Below are 17,611 nucleotides of genomic sequence, written 5' to 3' on the forward strand. Positions count from 1 at the left end.
CATTTTTTGCTTGATTTTAACTTATTTGATTTGAAAGTGAGATACGATCCTTCAATTCTATAATAAACTGGACAGTTACACAATTGCATTGTGGTGAACACCACATTGCATCACATTTTTTGTGGTGTCCATATCAGCATTTTATATTGGTTTATTTATATATTAATTTTGTTTCATGTTGCTCAAGTAGTTATGTGGTGTGAGAACATGTTAGATCCACAATCATGCACACATCGGTTCGAATCTGACTTCATATACATATATTTTTTTTAACCTTTTTTTTAATTTAAATTTATTGATTTATTAATAATTATTAACCTCTGTAAAAATTTTTGAATTAAAATGAAAAATACATTAAATTTTATTTCACTAATAACTTCTGATTTTATTATTTTATTTTTTATTGTTATTATTATTATTTATTGTAATTTTTTTACAATCAGAGGTTAATAATTATTAATAAATAAATAAAAAAATTCAAAAAATGTATATATATGAAGTCAATTCAAACCGATGTGCCTTCCCCTTGTAAGATCCAAACATTTCATTAATTAAAATTTTATTTGGCTATAACTCTGGAACCAATGAAAATAAGTACCACTTATGACATATAATTGAAAAGCTCTCAATGACATCTTATTACTGCAGTTAAGAAAAGGTCCAAAATCCAAATTCTTTGGGTTTTGGGCTTTTTTGGACACTTTTGGTCTACTTGATTGCATCAAAAGGGAGGTACACAACTAGATGTTAAAACAGTCCTAAATCCAAAATTTCAACATCCTACAGCTAATCATTTTTGAGTTTTGTGAGATACATACGTATCTACGTACATACAGAGGTCACACTAAAACTAATATAAATGGATTCAGGGATGATCAAGATGGATATTTCCGTTAAAATCTGAAAACCGAAATTTTTCACGATTACAATACTTCGGTTACTTCATACAAGGAAGTAAAAAACTGTACAAAACTGGCTATCATAGCCAACTACAATTTATTAAGAAGGTATTCAGAAATGGTTTCATGTAATGACAGATGCCTGTCATTACATGATTAATATTGGTGTCATGTCATGTCTTAATATTGGTGGAGGTATTAAAAAGCAGTTCAAAATGTGTCCATTCTTATAATAATAAAACTGTTTTTAATAAATATTTCAAGTATTTTGACGAAGTATCTTTTTAAGACATTAATAGAACACTGAGACATTCTTATTAAAATATTGCAACACAATTTTTATCAGAAAATTGTGACCTTTATCACATTATCTTTTCATGACTATGTATGCTCACAACCAAATTTCATTGATTAAGAAACTGTCAAACATTAAACTTGCTATTGAAAGGTTGTTATAGTTCTATTCTTTTAAAATACATTTTACATATAGGTCTGACTGATTGCTGAAAAAACTCTTAACAAATAATATTTTCAAACTCTGAAGTTTTTACATTTTATGTCACATGTACAAAAAAGCAAGTTTTTGATCAGTTTATAAAAGTAAAATAAAATAATCTTTATCACTGCTGTTTAAACCATGCAATGTTGTCATAAAAAAGTAATCTAAAGAAAATAAACTTTTACACAATTGAAATCAAAAATTAAAAAGAGAAAATCTGGTTTTACAATACGTAGTCTGTAAATAAAGTAATAAGATTAGCTTTTTTTCAGCCAAAATGGCAACACTATAAAGTTACTAGTAAAAATATGGTTATATGAACAGTTGATTTATATTAGGTATTAATATTTTAAGTCTATTGTTGCCACGTGAGATATAAACAAACTTTTTGTGAAACAAGTTTTTGTTGTGTTACAAAAATGAGTGATATTAATTATGAACAACTTTGTGCAATCAGGTTTTGTGTTAAACTGGGTAAGAGTGCTACTGAAACCTTTTTAAAATTGAAAAGGGCATATGGATATGACACTCTGTAATGAGGACCAAATTTTTAGATGGTTAAAGCATTTTCAGATAACCGGGAATCAGTTGCAGATGATACATGCTCTGGAAGACCATTAACGTCAAAAAGTGATGACAATGTTAGCAAATCAGAGACTTCATATGGGACGATCGGCAATTAACTGTCAGAATGATTGCAGAACAATTGAATTTGAACCATACCACAGACTATCAAATTTTGACTAACAAATTGGACAAGAAAAAAGTTTTTGCAAAATTGGTCCCAAAAAACATCACTGTAGAATAGAAACACAACAGAGTGGAAGTCTGCCACAACCTTCTAGAGCAAATTGAAACGGATCCTGATTAAATGTGATGAATCTGTGTGGTGATGAATCTTCGATATTTGAGTATGATCCAGAAACAAAATACCAGAGCAAGGAGTGGCACACTTCAAACTCACCACATCCCCAAAAAGCTAATATCAGTAAATCAATATTTTTATTGAGAAATTCTTGAAAGACTGTGGAAAAGAGTTGTCCACATGAGACCAGTGATCAAAGACAATTGGATCCTGCATCATGACAATGCATCTTGTCACACTGCACTCTCAATTAATGAGTTTTTGGCAAAGAAAAAAATCCCTGTAGTTCCTCACTCACCTTATTCACCTGACTTGAGTCCTGCAACTTTTTCCTGTTCTTTAAAAAACACCTTAAAGGACACCATTTTGGAACAGTAGAAAAAAGAAACTGGAATAACCTTCAGTCAGTTACATTTTTTTTTATAAGTTCCAACACTGCTACGAAGAGTGGGAAAATCATTTGAAGTGTTGCGTGGCTTCCCAACAGAGCAATTTCGAAGGAGGTAAGAGTCCATATATAACTGGATTGTAGATAAAAAATTTTATTGAACCAGTCTCATTACTTTATTTACAGACCTCGTACATTTTATTTCCTGACACAACTTTTAACAGGTCTATAGCAGCATTTTAACCATTTTTAAGAAGCATTTTTAACCATTAGGTGGGTATGCCTGACTTTATATCCAAAATTCCTAGGTCACATCCACAAGACAAAATAGCAGATCATATAAATCCAGATTGTGCCTTGTTCTTTTAATCAAATAAGTATATCAAAACATTTTAGCTAAATACTGCTTGTTTAGCGACTCATTCAGTATTATTGTCTATTGAAGAAAGTATTATTAGGGTTAGATTTAGCAAAAATATATTCAAGGTTTTCTTAACTGTAAAAGCTATAGATTAGATAATATTTAAATAATAATTGTATCAAATAATTTTAACTTATTAATAGAAAACCTCCATTCCTGTAATTATATCAGTTCAACTATGCAGTTTCAATGAAGGCATCAGCACACAGAAAGAAGCTATATAGATTTTTTTGGGGAACAAAAATAAGGAAACAAGAAATAATTATCTGCAGGCAAACAAAGATATTTATAGAAAAATTAGAAGAAAAAAAGGAATTTGTCTAACAGAAACTTAAAAAAATATAATGTCATCACTTTTCAGTTTTGAACAAGATAAATAAATTCACTTCTAAAATGAAATAAAATATCAATAATCTGAATATCACTCATTGAAGCTCTGCAGGATATTAGCACACAAATTTTTTAATTGTTTCTGTGAAATGGAGATGATGCACAGTAGTCAGTCATGCTAGTTCCCAGTAATAAAGTGCAAGATTTGGCAGCAAGAAAACGTTTTTCTGAATTTAAAAAGATATTCATAATATTTTTTTTCGTAGTGATTTTAAATATGCATTATACAGTAAAATAAAGATATGATTGTTACAATACAAGGATGTGATTTTTAAAAAATAAAATCTCTGTTTGTAGTGTTTAGTGTTTTATTATTAGCCAATACTATAAATCACACCAACATTTTTTATAACTTATTATACCGTTAAATTTATTGACTTATTATACCATTAAATTTATCCACAGCATAATTATCAGTCACAGATCAATTATCAAAAAATCAAATTTCCTAACATCTGAACTCACTCTTACTTGGATAATCAATTTTGTATTACAAAGATTTAAACAGTTTTATTAAATGTTGTTGAGACTTTAGGAAAATTTTGAAGTATTTACAACAGATCATATCTTTACTACCTACCAAATAATACACAAAATCTAATATCTTAATCCAGAACGTTTTTCTAAATTTGCTATGATCTTACTAGAGTTAGATGAGAATATTACACTTATATCTGAACAATTTGGTAATCAGAAAAGTTGAATAACAAACTACCCAAAATTACATATAACAGGTAATAATAATAATAATAATGCAGTTTTTTTAATGCAAATAAAAATATTAAATACATAAAGATATAAAAAGTAAAAATATCATTTATGAAATTATAGATCAAAACCGAGAGTTGAAATGGTACACAGAAATTAAAAACAACTTACCTTCTCTTTACAACTACTCAACATCGAAACAATACTGAGACAGACAGATTGGACGGATAATGCTGGTGACCAATCTTCTGTTAGGATCGAAAGACAGATGTGGCCATTGCTGTACACATGTGGGTGAACTGGAATGTTTGAACCGACAAATGTAACCTGTGAAAAGAAAGAAGGAAGAGTGTGCTTAAAAAATTACAAGGATCCTTAATTCAGAAAGTAGGCTTGCAAAAGAAAATAAGCATATTTTAGTAATTATATCACAAATCACAAACACTAACAAAAACAAAATACAGATACATAATGAAAGTACCATCTTATCATATCATCCTTGAATAAATGAAATGCATAGAATCAATTTAAACACAAAACACTTTTCAAATACATTTTAAAAGTAAGCCAACCTACTTCAGTAAAACTGCAACAATAACATCAGCTGATGCCCAGGTGGAAACACAGACACTAGCTATTGAAGGTGGTTGCATAAGCAACTCAAAACATCCAATTAAAAAAAATATATAATTAATAAATGTCTTTTTTCAAAAAGGTAATAGTTTTAAACAAATACATATATTTTCATAAAATTTAATCATTAAAGGAATACACAACACTCTTATGGCTTCAAAATCCAGTATTCTTTAAAATTTCCTTCTCACTATTTCTTTTTTGAACGCCTTTGGAGTACTGACTTAGGAACACCCATGGAAAACAAGCAAAAAAAAAAATAAATAGTCAAAACATACTATTAACATAGAATTGTAAAATCTTAGGTAGAATTAGGTTAAAAAGATTACTCTTTTTACAATTCTAATCTAATTTTGTTATTTATAGAAATAAACTGCTGTTCAGGGTCAGTTGTAAACCATGTACAGGTAAATTGAATTGATACTGAAAGTAAACAGATTTTCTTGGAAAGTTACCAAATTCATATTTGGTAACTTTACATCACATGCAACAGCTAACATGTAATATCTGGGATACCTGAAATATTTTCTTTCATTGTATATGTTAAATTTAAAAAAGTAAGAGAATGAACAAGTTAGGATTAGAAACTTTTCTGAGACTAATCCTGAGAATTTTTTTAACAAGAGCTGATAAAATACTACTTAACAATTCTAGAGAAGACCTTGATGGTTGATGTCATTTTCTGATCTTGAAACTAGATCAAGTTCCAATTTTCATTGAAAAATTACTTGGGTCTACTATCAAGTCCCTCTTCTAAACCATTTTAAAATAAAATAAATCTTCTACCTACATAATAATACATTATACAGTTTGCGTCAGGAATGGATAAATACGCTACTTCTTGGATAAAAAAAGGAACTGTCCCAAAGGTATTTTCCAGAATGGATCAAGGGAAACCATGGTAAAACCTTGATAGAGAGAATCACAAAATACATAGTTAATTAACAAAATAGATGTAATTACAGTCCAAGCTGATTATTTAAAAATTAAACATTTGAAACAATGTTAAGATGAATACATGAAGATGCTAAATACAAATATAACTAACTACAAAATAAATTACAATTCAGAAGGCGGTGTAATGAAAATTTTTTTTGGGGGTTTTTTCTGGGCAAAAAACACTTTGATGTTATCACCTGGACATAAAATATTTTTTGTAATACACAAACAGATATCACATATTACATCTTAATTAGAATAATAAAATTTCCAACTGCTGTATAGCAATTAGCATGAAGAGCTAATATACACTACAATAAATTAAATATTTGAGTATAAAGGGACAACCCTAAAAATAACAACATACAGTCTAAAGTTTCCTTATTGTTGCTCAAGATTTGTCAAATGCTTCTGGGCAATTTATATTTAATACATAAGGCCACACAATACATACAATACACAAGGATGTGGTACATAGTCAAGCAGCTGTTGCATTGTACACATAATGGAACATCCTCCCCTGACATCAAGAACTTGTGAGTAGCTGTCGTATGTCCTAACAGACTTAATGAAAATTAAATGACCATATATTTATGAATTCATTAAACAGAGTGCAGAAAAATCACTTTTTTCTGATTTTTTAGAATTTCTGTTAATTTTATTTAAAAATTCATTGCCACATAATATTGTTTCTGTAGAAGAAAATCTTTTAATTGTTTTTTTTTGTCTTCAGTCATTTGATTGGTTTGATGCAGCTCTCCAAGATTCCCTATCTAGTGCTAGTCGTTTCATTTCGATATACCCCCTACATCCTACATCCCTAACAATTTGTTTTACATATTCCAAACGTTGCCTGTCTACACAATTTTTACCTTCTACCTGTCCGTCCAATATTAAAGCGACTATTCCAGAATGCCTTAATATGTGGCCTATAAGTCTGTCTCTTCTTTTAGCTATATTTTTCCAAACGCTTCTTTCTTCATCTATTTGCCGCAATACCTGTTCATTTGTCACTTTATCCACCCATCTGATTTTTAACATTCTCCTATAGCACCACATTTCAAAAGCTTCTAATCTTTTCTTCTCAGATACTCCGATCATCCAAGTTTCACTTCCATGTAAAGCAACACTCCAAACATATACTTTCCAAAATCTTTTCTTGACATTTAAATTAATCTTTGATGTAAACAAATTATGTTTCGACTGAAGGTTCATTTCACCTGTACTATTCGGCATTTTATATCGCTCCTGCTTCGTCCATCTTTAGTAATTCTACTTCACAAATAACAAAATTCTTCTACCTCCATAATCTTTTCTCCTCCGATTACCACATTCATTCAGTGGTCCATCTTTGTTATTTCTACTATATTTCATTACTTTCGTTTTGTTCTTGTTTATTTTCATGCAATAGTTCTTACACAGGACTTCATCATGCCATTCATTGTTTCTTCTAAATTCTTTTTACTCTCGGCTAGAATTACTATATCAACAGCAAATCATAGCACCTTTATCTTTTCACCTTGTACTGTTACTCTGAATCTAAATTGTTCGGTAACATCATTAACTGCTAGTTCTATGTAAAGATTAAAAAGTAACGGGGATAGGGAACATCCTTGTCGGACTCCCTTTCGTATTACAGCTTCTTTCTTATGTTCTTCAATTATTACTGTTGCTGTTTGGTTCCTGTACATGTTAGCAATTGTTCTTCTATCTCTGTATTTGAACCCTAATTTTTTTAAAATGCTGAACATTTTATTCCAGTCTACGTTATCAAATGCCTTTTCTAGGTCTATAAATGCCAAGCATGTTGGTTTGTTTTTCAACAGTTCTGTTGTCTGGTTTGGCAGAGATGATTGTTTATTGATATCACTGTTTTTAAGAATAAGTGATTATTCATTTTAGCAAAGATTGCACATTCATAAAGATAAACACAATATTACATTTTTAATTTTCTAAATAGTGCCTACATGTTTTCCCATTTTCCCCTTTCTACTGCATACCCAAATCTCATTCAGTACTGCTTGCCTTATCAAGTAACTGCTTCTGAACCATATCTGCTTAAAGTTTCATTAACAAATAAACAGAGTAGTAATGTTGCAAGATAAAAGAGCATTAATTGGAACTATTTTACTTTTTTAATTTGTTTAAACGTTGGCTGTTTATTCTGATTTCTCTTCTTTTCTAAAAATGAAATTATACTTCCATTTCTTTTGTGTGGTAAATCTTTCCTTTTGTTTTACAACACAAATAAAAAACAGTGATGTTCACTGTTTACAGTGATGTTCAGTGGCAATAAAGGAGATGTAACAGAAACAATCAACTCTTGATAACTGCATTGGTAGAGAAAGTTGATTCTGAGCTTTTTTGCAAACTCCCCTTCAATTTCCAAATTGGTATAAGGACTTCTAGAGTTTAATTATCAATAAAAGTCTGGAATTTTTTCCATGTAGATCTTCATTGATTTTCACTTTCCTAATTAAAATATGATCATAAAGACATGACCCAAGTTATAAACTCGTACATGAAAAGTGATAAAAAACGAGAATTTTAATTTTTATCAAAAGAATTTATTTACCCGTATGTATTTTGATATTGTTCCCTTTAAAGTAATCGCCCAGAGATTTTGATAAAATTATGCTGGCATTTCTTCCAATCCTCATGACATTTGCGGAAAGCATCTTTTGGTACAATCATAACATCATTAACGATTTTTCTTTACTTCAACTATCATCACAAATCTTTGTTCTTTTAATGTTCTCCTAATTACTGGGAATAAAAAGAAATCTAAGGATGCCATGTCTGAAGAGAATAGAGGCTGTAGCATCAGTATGGTGTTATTTTTGGCTAAATAATCATGAATTAATAGGGAAGTATTAATAGGGATATGCTAGATCATATCAAGGGGCAATATCCAAGAATTGTTTTCCCACCTTTGTGATATTTTTCTTCAGATTGCCTTATGTAAACAATGTGAAATTGCTAAATAATATGTTTGTTGACTGTAAAAACTAATAATAAGAATTCATAATGTTGACCCATTGTAAGAAAAAAAAAAAAAAAGATCCTGTCAATATCAGTCTTGCAAAGTGCCTAATCTAACAACACCTTTACCACTTCACTGCATTTTATACCATTTATAGCGCAAAATTTAATGTAAATCCTTTATTCCATCATTTTTAATCAAAATAACATCACCACTCAATAAAATGTTTAATTACTCAGCTACTAAATCTGAACTATGCATCTAATACGGCTGAATCATTGATAAACATTATAGACAGTATACCATTGCGTGGGAAAAAGATGAGCTGTCAAAAGGGCAGAGTGTACCGAATTAAAAAATTCTTGTCATTTTTTGATCACACCTTATAAAACCATCTACGTTATGGTTTAAACAGGTACTTCTCCTTTCTATATAGAACGTCTCTTACACAAGTTCATTTTTAGTATGTTCATATATACTGCAAAAATAAAAAACTGCCGTAAACCAATACTAATCACAAAAAAAAACCAAAAAAAAAACCATTATCTTAAATAGACTCCAGATACATGTAATAACTAATTTATCATTCTAGACTGCTGCTACATTGGAAGGCAGATACAGACGCTAAAAAAAAAGATTTTCAAATAAGCAGGTACATAAAGAGAATAATTAAAATACATTGTATATTATTTACTGTTCAAAAGTCACATCTTGTAAATTATTTGTTTCTTATAACAATTTTTTCCAATGTACTTAGTTACCAGTAAATACCTTAAAATTTACAAATCTTATAAGGTGCAATTAACATATTTCTACACATTAAGCTCAATAGTTTATTTTCTTAAAATTAACTGGCACTATTTTTTATAAAAACATTTTAAAATAAAACATACCTCTGGTGAATCGAAAGGATATTTTGGGCTAAATTTAAACTGTAATTGAAAGTTTTCACCCTCATAAAGCGTACCATCAGCACCTTTCATATGGATCGTCCATCTGAAATATTCATTAAAAAAAAATAGAAATTAATAAAACTTCACAAATAAGTTGTCAAAGAAAAATACACCAATGAAAATAATTTTAAATGATCGGTTTTAGAAGTTTCTTTCATTATTAAAGTAGCCTTATATATATAAATGACTTGTTATATAAAAAAGCACTCCATGTGAATGTATACACCTGTAGATGCATGCACAAAATCATGAACAATGCTAATACTGTCATTGTTTAATGAAAATCAATTATGTTATTAAATTAGAAATAAGAACTATTGCTAGTATTTTATACCAAAAGAAGCTGCCATTAATTACTAACTGGATTCTGATATAATTACAACACTGCTGATATACATTATTTAAAAAAAAAATGTACATACAATGAAAAATATAAATTAACTAGTACAGAACTGACTTAGTATGTGAGCATGACTTTTTACTTTTATTTGCCTAGAACAATTCCACGGATCCTATCAACCACTAATGTAGCAACCATTATGCTAGTTTTATGTCATATTATACAAATTTTATAACTTAGTAAATAATGTGTTGGAGTTGATACCATGTCTGAGTGGTTGTTTCCCTTTCTTAAGTAATTCTGTTAAATTGTAATGATAAGAAATATTTATAAAATTTTTAAATATCTAATTTTTAACTCTACCTTACTACTTCATTTTTGTGTTTACAAATTTCAGAAATGATTTTTTAGCATAAGTATATATATCTAATTCGTTAAATTAAAATGTTACATATCTTAATTCAATTTATTATAATACAAATAAGCATTTCATAAAGCATAATTCAAAAGCAAGTTTATGTCAAAAACAAGTTATTACAGGCATGAACTCTTCAGTGGTTGCACTCAACTGAATCATCAAATGCTTCTATTAATATTCTTTCTTTTCCTGTGTTTTTTGTTATCTATAAACTATTGTGTTATTAAAATAATTGGAACTGAAGAACACAGTTAATTTTCATAGTTAAACATTTCTTCTTTCTGAATTTTCATTCAAGGCTTTGCATATTTCAAATTTCTCTGTTGCACTCATATATTGGTCTTGGCCTTTAATGTTTGATAAAGCTATTATTTATCGACGGTTTTTTTGACATATACATATATAAGTAGATAAAAGTTAATTAAAATAAGTAGTTATGTTGTGTTGATAATAATAAATGTCTATTCTACTGTACAATGAATACATTTACACCCAATGGTAAATTGTTTTTGAAACACGTCTGTAAATATCACGAACGATTTAAAATTTAATTACTAATAAATTAATAAATCTATTTAAACCAACTTGGAGACCATTAAAAATTAAAAATAGAAACATGTGCTGCAACTCTATAATTTAATTAACCTTTACATCTGCAGCAATTTATTTATGTCTGTGAAATTCCACTTTAGTTATAACAAGAATCATCAAAACTTCAATAGACAGGATTATATTCCAGCCTAACTATCAGTAACTAAAATGCTGAAAATAACAAATCAGTGATAAATAACATTTAATATTCTAGATAAAAATATTAAGTAATGCACAACTCAAAACATACTGTTCTCTCAAAAGGATTTTTCTGAAACTAAGGGGCACTTTCATGTAGATTTATCTATTTTTGGCTGTTGAATTCAGCCGTATTTGTTCAATATAAATCAGAAACATAGAAATTAAGAGACTGAGGTTACATCTTGGTTTATAAAAGGGATTTAAGAAATATCTTCTTATAGATTTTACTGTTTAGTTTCGCTAACACGTTCAGCTTCCACAGCAGATCTATAGAAGGCAATCTTCAATTAATTCAGAAAGGAATAACTCTCTCCATTGCTCTCACCTTGTAAATAGAAGAATCAATAAAGAAACTAAAGGGAATGTGTAAGAATTTAGTAAAGATATACTTAACAGAAACTCAAGCTCAATCACTAAATTTTAATTTAATGAATTAGATACATTTATACTTAAGGTTTACTGATAATGTTTTTTTTTTGTCAATACTAAAAACTGAATATGAAAAAATAAAAAGTAATGAAGTACGACAAAAATGGGAAAACAAAAAGGTAAACATTATGGTAGAAGTTAGAAAACCAGAATACTCCCTTAAAACCTAATAGTTGCATGACATCCAGAACATCTTAGAAAATAATATCCTTCAAAACAAAATAACATGTGAATTAAAAATTAAAATTCCACTAACCAAAGCCATGTTTTCACAGATCACTATCGTCAAGAGTGCCGGATGTAATTCAAAGAAACTGCACCCAGCAAGCAGTTCATGGTTCTAAAATAAATTATCATGATTCTAAAATTAAAAACTTGCTGGTTGCATGGCCAACTATCGTGGTTCTTAAATTAGAACAACAATAGTTGGCAGCAAAAAATCACAAGAAATAAATGTAAAATAAAAACGTTCTTGAGTTTCTCAAGATGAAATTTTTTAAGAATTTCAAAAATATATTACACAGAAAAATGATCACTAAACAGTAATTTAATTGAGGAAAAAATATTTTACTCATTAATTTTCATCTAGACAGTTCTGGGTTTAAATCTTAGATAAGCAACTCAATCAAAAAATTTTCTCTTAACTCACAACAATCGGTTACCCGAACTACTCCAAAATTAAAAATTGAGTCCACAAAGCATTTGTGCAGAAAAATAAAATATCAAAGGAAAAGTCTGATAGTTTAAAAAAGTAAAAAAAAAAAACTAGAAAAAATTATCCCTATTTCATTATTATAACATAAAACATTGATTTAATCCTGTAAAATATTTTCATTATGAAATAATCTGAAACGTTCCTTCCTAAGAATGTATTATGTTAGGATGATATCTAATCATTTTTAATTATTCTAACCATTAATCAATTAAAGATGGATTGAAAAATATTGCTACATTAAAAAAAAATCTAATGTGGACACCACATGACTTCTACGCCTATTAAATTACATATACACAATTTTTGCTGCACTTCATTTAAACTTTTTTCATATATTTATACAATTATTAATTCAACAAACTTAAATGAAATATTAGGATAGAATAAAAGTCCCTTTACTAGTCCCTTTTTTACTAGATCAGTATTATTCGTATATTCATGAGTTACTGATTAACAAAAGTTAATAATAATTAAACTATTCCATTTAGTGAACTCCTGTATGGTGGTTACAAATGTTAATTTCAACCTTATGGTGTAAAATATTTAATTTTTATTATTGGATTATTTGGTGAATAATCAAAAATGAAAAAAAAAAATCATACAGGAAAGAGAAAGAAACATGAAGAAATATATCTCAAAAAAACAACAAGAAAGAGGAACAAACTGTTAAGAACAAGGGAAGAGTAAAATATTAAGAGAAAATGATAAAACGTAAAGAGGAGGAAAATGCCAAAACCAAAGAAAGAATAAAAAGATTAAGAGAAGATGATAAATATAAAGAGGAAGAAAACATTAAGACTAAGGAAAGAATAAAAAGATTAAGAGAGGATGATGAATATAAAGAAAGAGAAAATTTGAAAACTAGAGAACGTGTACACAAATTAAGATCAGAAGAATTATATGAAACCAAAGACCAATTAAATGACTCGCAACAAAAAAAAATAAACAAAATGTTTCTTCCAAAACTCCGACTTAGGAAGAATATTGTCTGACAATATCAGAAGAGTAATGAACTGAAAGATAAGGATTTTTTGGAATTATTAAAGATCGGGCATGTATGCCTCAGTGAATATGTTGTTCTTGTGAGAGTTCCTGAGAGAGAGAACAATTAAACAGAAATTAAACTAGAAAATCCAAAAATAATACGATTCTAAATTATAATTTTCAATTATCAGATGTTTCACCACATCTATTACATATACACATATGTATTAATGCCTATTAAATTACATATACACATTTTTAAAAGTCCATAAAATTTTATTTCACTAACTTTGACTTTTTCATATTTTCTTTTTTTACTGTTATTATTGAATTATTATTTATTGTAAACATTTTTTTACAATCACGGGTTAATAATTATTAATAAATCAATATACTAAATTAAAAAATAAAGTTAAAAAAAAGGAAGATGAAGTCTGATTCGAACCGATGTGCCTTGCCTTGTAAGATCCAAATATTTTTCATTAAATAAAATTTTATTTGGCTTAACTCTGGAACCAATGAAAATAACTACCACTTATGATATATCGTTGAAAAGCTTTCAATCAGGGCTTATTACTACAGTTAAGTACAAGTTCAAAATCCAAATGTTTTGGGATTTTGGGCTTTTTTGGACACTTTTGGTTCAGTTGATTGAAATTAGAAGAGAAGGTGCACAACTAGATGTTACAACAGTCCTAAATCCAGAATTTCAACATCCTACGACTAATCGTTTTTGAGTTATGTGAGCTATGTATACACATATGTGCAGACATCATACTGAAACTAGTCAAAATGGATTCAGAGATGGTCAAAATGGATACTTTCATTGAAATCTGAAAACCTAAATTTTTCACAACCACAATACTTCCTTTACTTCGTACAAGGACGAAAAAACCAAAATTTCTTAACAAACCAAAATTTGGACAAAATGTCATATAACTAATACATTTTATTTTTTAATTTTGTGTTGTTGATTATGAGTACAATCTTACTTCAGATCTAAATTTTGTTAAAACTGCCAGTTAAGTTCAATTCATTTCAAAATAAGGAAATTAAAAAATCATAATAAATGACTGTAAAACACAAATAATCACAATAAAAAAAAATGTTTTATTTGATCATATTACAAGAATTATGAAACTCGTTATTTTAAGAAAAAAAAAAAAGAAGTAATCATTATTTAATTTATGAATGTTATCTGTTCTGAACTCACATGCTCTGAAGTATAAATAATTCAGTAAATGCATAAATACCCAAGGCGACCCTTGTTTATTCAAACAACCCTTCATCTAAATTTTATCAAAAAGTAAATATTAGATACGATAAAAAAGCTAGACTGTTTAAACAAATCCAAATGGTATGAGAGGTACCAAAAAAGTAACAGAATAACAAATATAAACAACATCGACATGTAAAAGCTGTATGACACTAAATTTCAACCTTCATCCTATTCTAAGCAGTTTTTTCACCCTGATAATTATTTAACTTCCACTAATCAATTTTTCTTATGTAATATTAAAACTTATATATTTATTTAAAATTCTTTATAAAATAAAAATATTGATATAATTTACGTAAAATTCAATAATTCTTTTATATGATTAAATAGCAATAGAATTCATATATTTTTATTTCATTTGACAGAATATATCTGACTTTTAGATTTATCCTGTTGTTTTTTCTTAGATAATTAATTTATATGACAAAATTTACATTTTTGCATGGGAATATAATATGTAATATTTGATAACATATGAAAAATGCTAAGTTTTACCATAATTTTAACCCAGAACCGTCTAGATTAAAGGTAAAGATGCTACCATTCTTGCACAAAGGTCGGTGAAATGTTGGGATGACTGTTAGGTCCTGTAACAGCAATGATTGTAGGTGCTCTGAAGCGAGCCGCTAGTCATTCTTGAAAATGGCATAACTATTATCAAAAATAACAAGCACACAGTGCCAATTCCACTAAGTAATTAAGAAAAAAGTGGTTTCTGATGCTTTCTTGACTAAGCTGAGCATAATCTTACACAACAGTAAACCAAGACATTTGAGTTCAGGAAATAATCAGCCCTACAAGAAACACTTATACCCTACAGGGAATAGCCATATAGTGAATGAATATCATGAATTTTAGAGAGAGCAACTCTTGTACGTGTTGGAACCGTGCAGGTGGTTAGCAATGATTTTCTCATGCAAAAGATTGATAGTAAAGACCTGGTCGAGCCAGTTACATTTGAACAATGCAAAATCTCCTAGATACTATACTCAGCAACTGTCAGGATCTAATAAACAAGACATCCTGGCCTGGTGATTCATGGATGTTAACAAGCATAGACAAGAGGCATACTTGAATATGGACTCTGAATAAAGAAAGCTGCAACAGATATTTGGGGATTTCTAGAATATCATCATGAATCAATTTATCAATTTCTTGTATAACAAGAGACGGGTAAAATCATAATAAAGTGAAGGCAGAGTGTGTAAAGCAAAAAATGTATATATTACCCAGTTGGATAAAGTTAGAATATTAATTGTAAAAATATTTATCTCCATTCAAAATGGTCCAGACTGCTTAAATCACAGAATGCAGAAAAAGTGCTATTGTCAAAATATAATAAAACCTTTTAATTAATCTTGCGCTGCTCTATACTTTATTCACAAGGAGTCCTTTAACTTTGCTCAACAAAACAAATAACCAGTAAAGAAATTACAGTTTTGATATTTTTATCTTTTACAAATACAAAAAGTAATAAATAGATGTAATGGATATTTTTTCTTCTTGTTATGTTTGAGAATTAAATAAACTTTCATTGGAGTACATATATTATTCTATTATAAATATTATTCTAGTAGTAGTAGTTTATTATTAGTTAACAATATACAATGACAATAATAAAAAATAATTAATCACCATTATAAAATATTAAATCAATTTTTATTTTTGAATAAATTTTTCTTGCAATTCTAAATTTAGACAATGTGATATGGATGTGAAAGATATTACTTCCACAAACAGTAAATCGTAAATCAGAGTTTTAATGTACAACATAAATAACTGGCAAACAATTGAATACCAATAAGTAAAACTTCAGATTTTGTTTAATGACAGAAGTTTTAAGTACACTATGTTCTGCCAATAACTAACTAAAGCAATAAATTAAATATATTCATTACAAAATCATTTGTTTAGTATTTTATTCAATTTTTATTACTTTAGTTAAATATACTTTTACTTCAATTTATTTTTAAAATGTTTAACCATAAAACTTTTAATTCTGTTTTTATATTAAAGATTGAAATTATGTCACGTAATATTTACTTCATAAGAAATAAAACAATCATTTTCTTAATAGTCAATTTTTTCTGAATATTTTTGGGCTTAAGTAAGATTTTTCCAAGTTTCTAGAGCCATTTGCTCTTCTAGATAAATGGTCAACTACTCATTTATTAATAATACTAATTAATTAATAATACTAATTAATTAATAATAGTATTTATCAATAATACCCATTTATTAATAATACATGATGTGGGGTTACTTAACATCAAATCTGTATCGTATAATAACCAGTCTATTAATACATCTATGGATGGAGAATATGAATGCTGTTTGTTTTTGTTTTTCTTATGTGATTTGTAATTTCATAGAATTGCATTTTACAAGAATCTTAAATGATCAATAATATTGACAATCCATTCAATATTATTAATTCGTTGATAATAAGTAATATTTATTATCCCACTGATAATAATTTACTCACTGTATTACTGAATATGCATCTTAAGTATTAATCTTATTAAGCATGTTATCCAGCTGAGCTTTATTATAAATATTATTACATATTATTAAATAAAAATATTATTATTCCAAAAGAATATATGTTATCAACAAATTCTCTTAAAAGAAAACAATTTACAAATCATAAGATATCATGAAATTAACTGCAACATACTCAAACGAAGAAAAAGCAAATGAATTTATCACATAGAATACACTGGTTTATAAGCAAATCTAACATTAACGATGAAAATACACATCTAAAAGGCAAATATACCAAAAACATTAAGATCTATATGTTAAAATACGTTTGTAGAACAGACATATATTGCACATGCCACACACTGTATAGTTTTTAAAATCAAGATTATCGTGGAAAATACAAGTAAATCTATATTATACAGATTGATCTGTGCAGCAAGTATTTAAACTATTTCTTATTAATATTATTTATTTGGAAACTGTTATTATCTG

The 17,611-nt window shown here is 28.0% G+C and overlaps 1 protein-coding gene across 2 annotated transcripts in view; it reads right to left on the bottom strand.

Annotated features, from left to right (window-relative positions):
- Positions 1-17,611, bottom strand: part of LOC142327078 (ubiquitin-conjugating enzyme E2 W) — a 108,468-nt gene that overhangs the window by 11,858 nt on the left and 78,999 nt on the right. For both annotated transcript variants that reach the window (XM_075369911.1, XM_075369910.1), the window contains exons 3-4: positions 9,619-9,721; positions 4,342-4,497 (exon numbers count right to left, since the gene is read on the bottom strand). In XM_075369911.1, the coding sequence (XP_075226026.1) occupies positions 4,342-4,497; positions 9,619-9,721 (259 nt within the window). The remainder of the gene's footprint in view (positions 1-4,341; positions 4,498-9,618; positions 9,722-17,611) is intronic.

The sequence above is a fragment of the Lycorma delicatula genome, chromosome 6 (assembly GCF_047948215.1).
Source record: "Lycorma delicatula isolate Av1 chromosome 6, ASM4794821v1, whole genome shotgun sequence".
Lineage (NCBI taxonomy): Eukaryota > Metazoa > Arthropoda > Insecta > Hemiptera > Fulgoridae > Lycorma > Lycorma delicatula.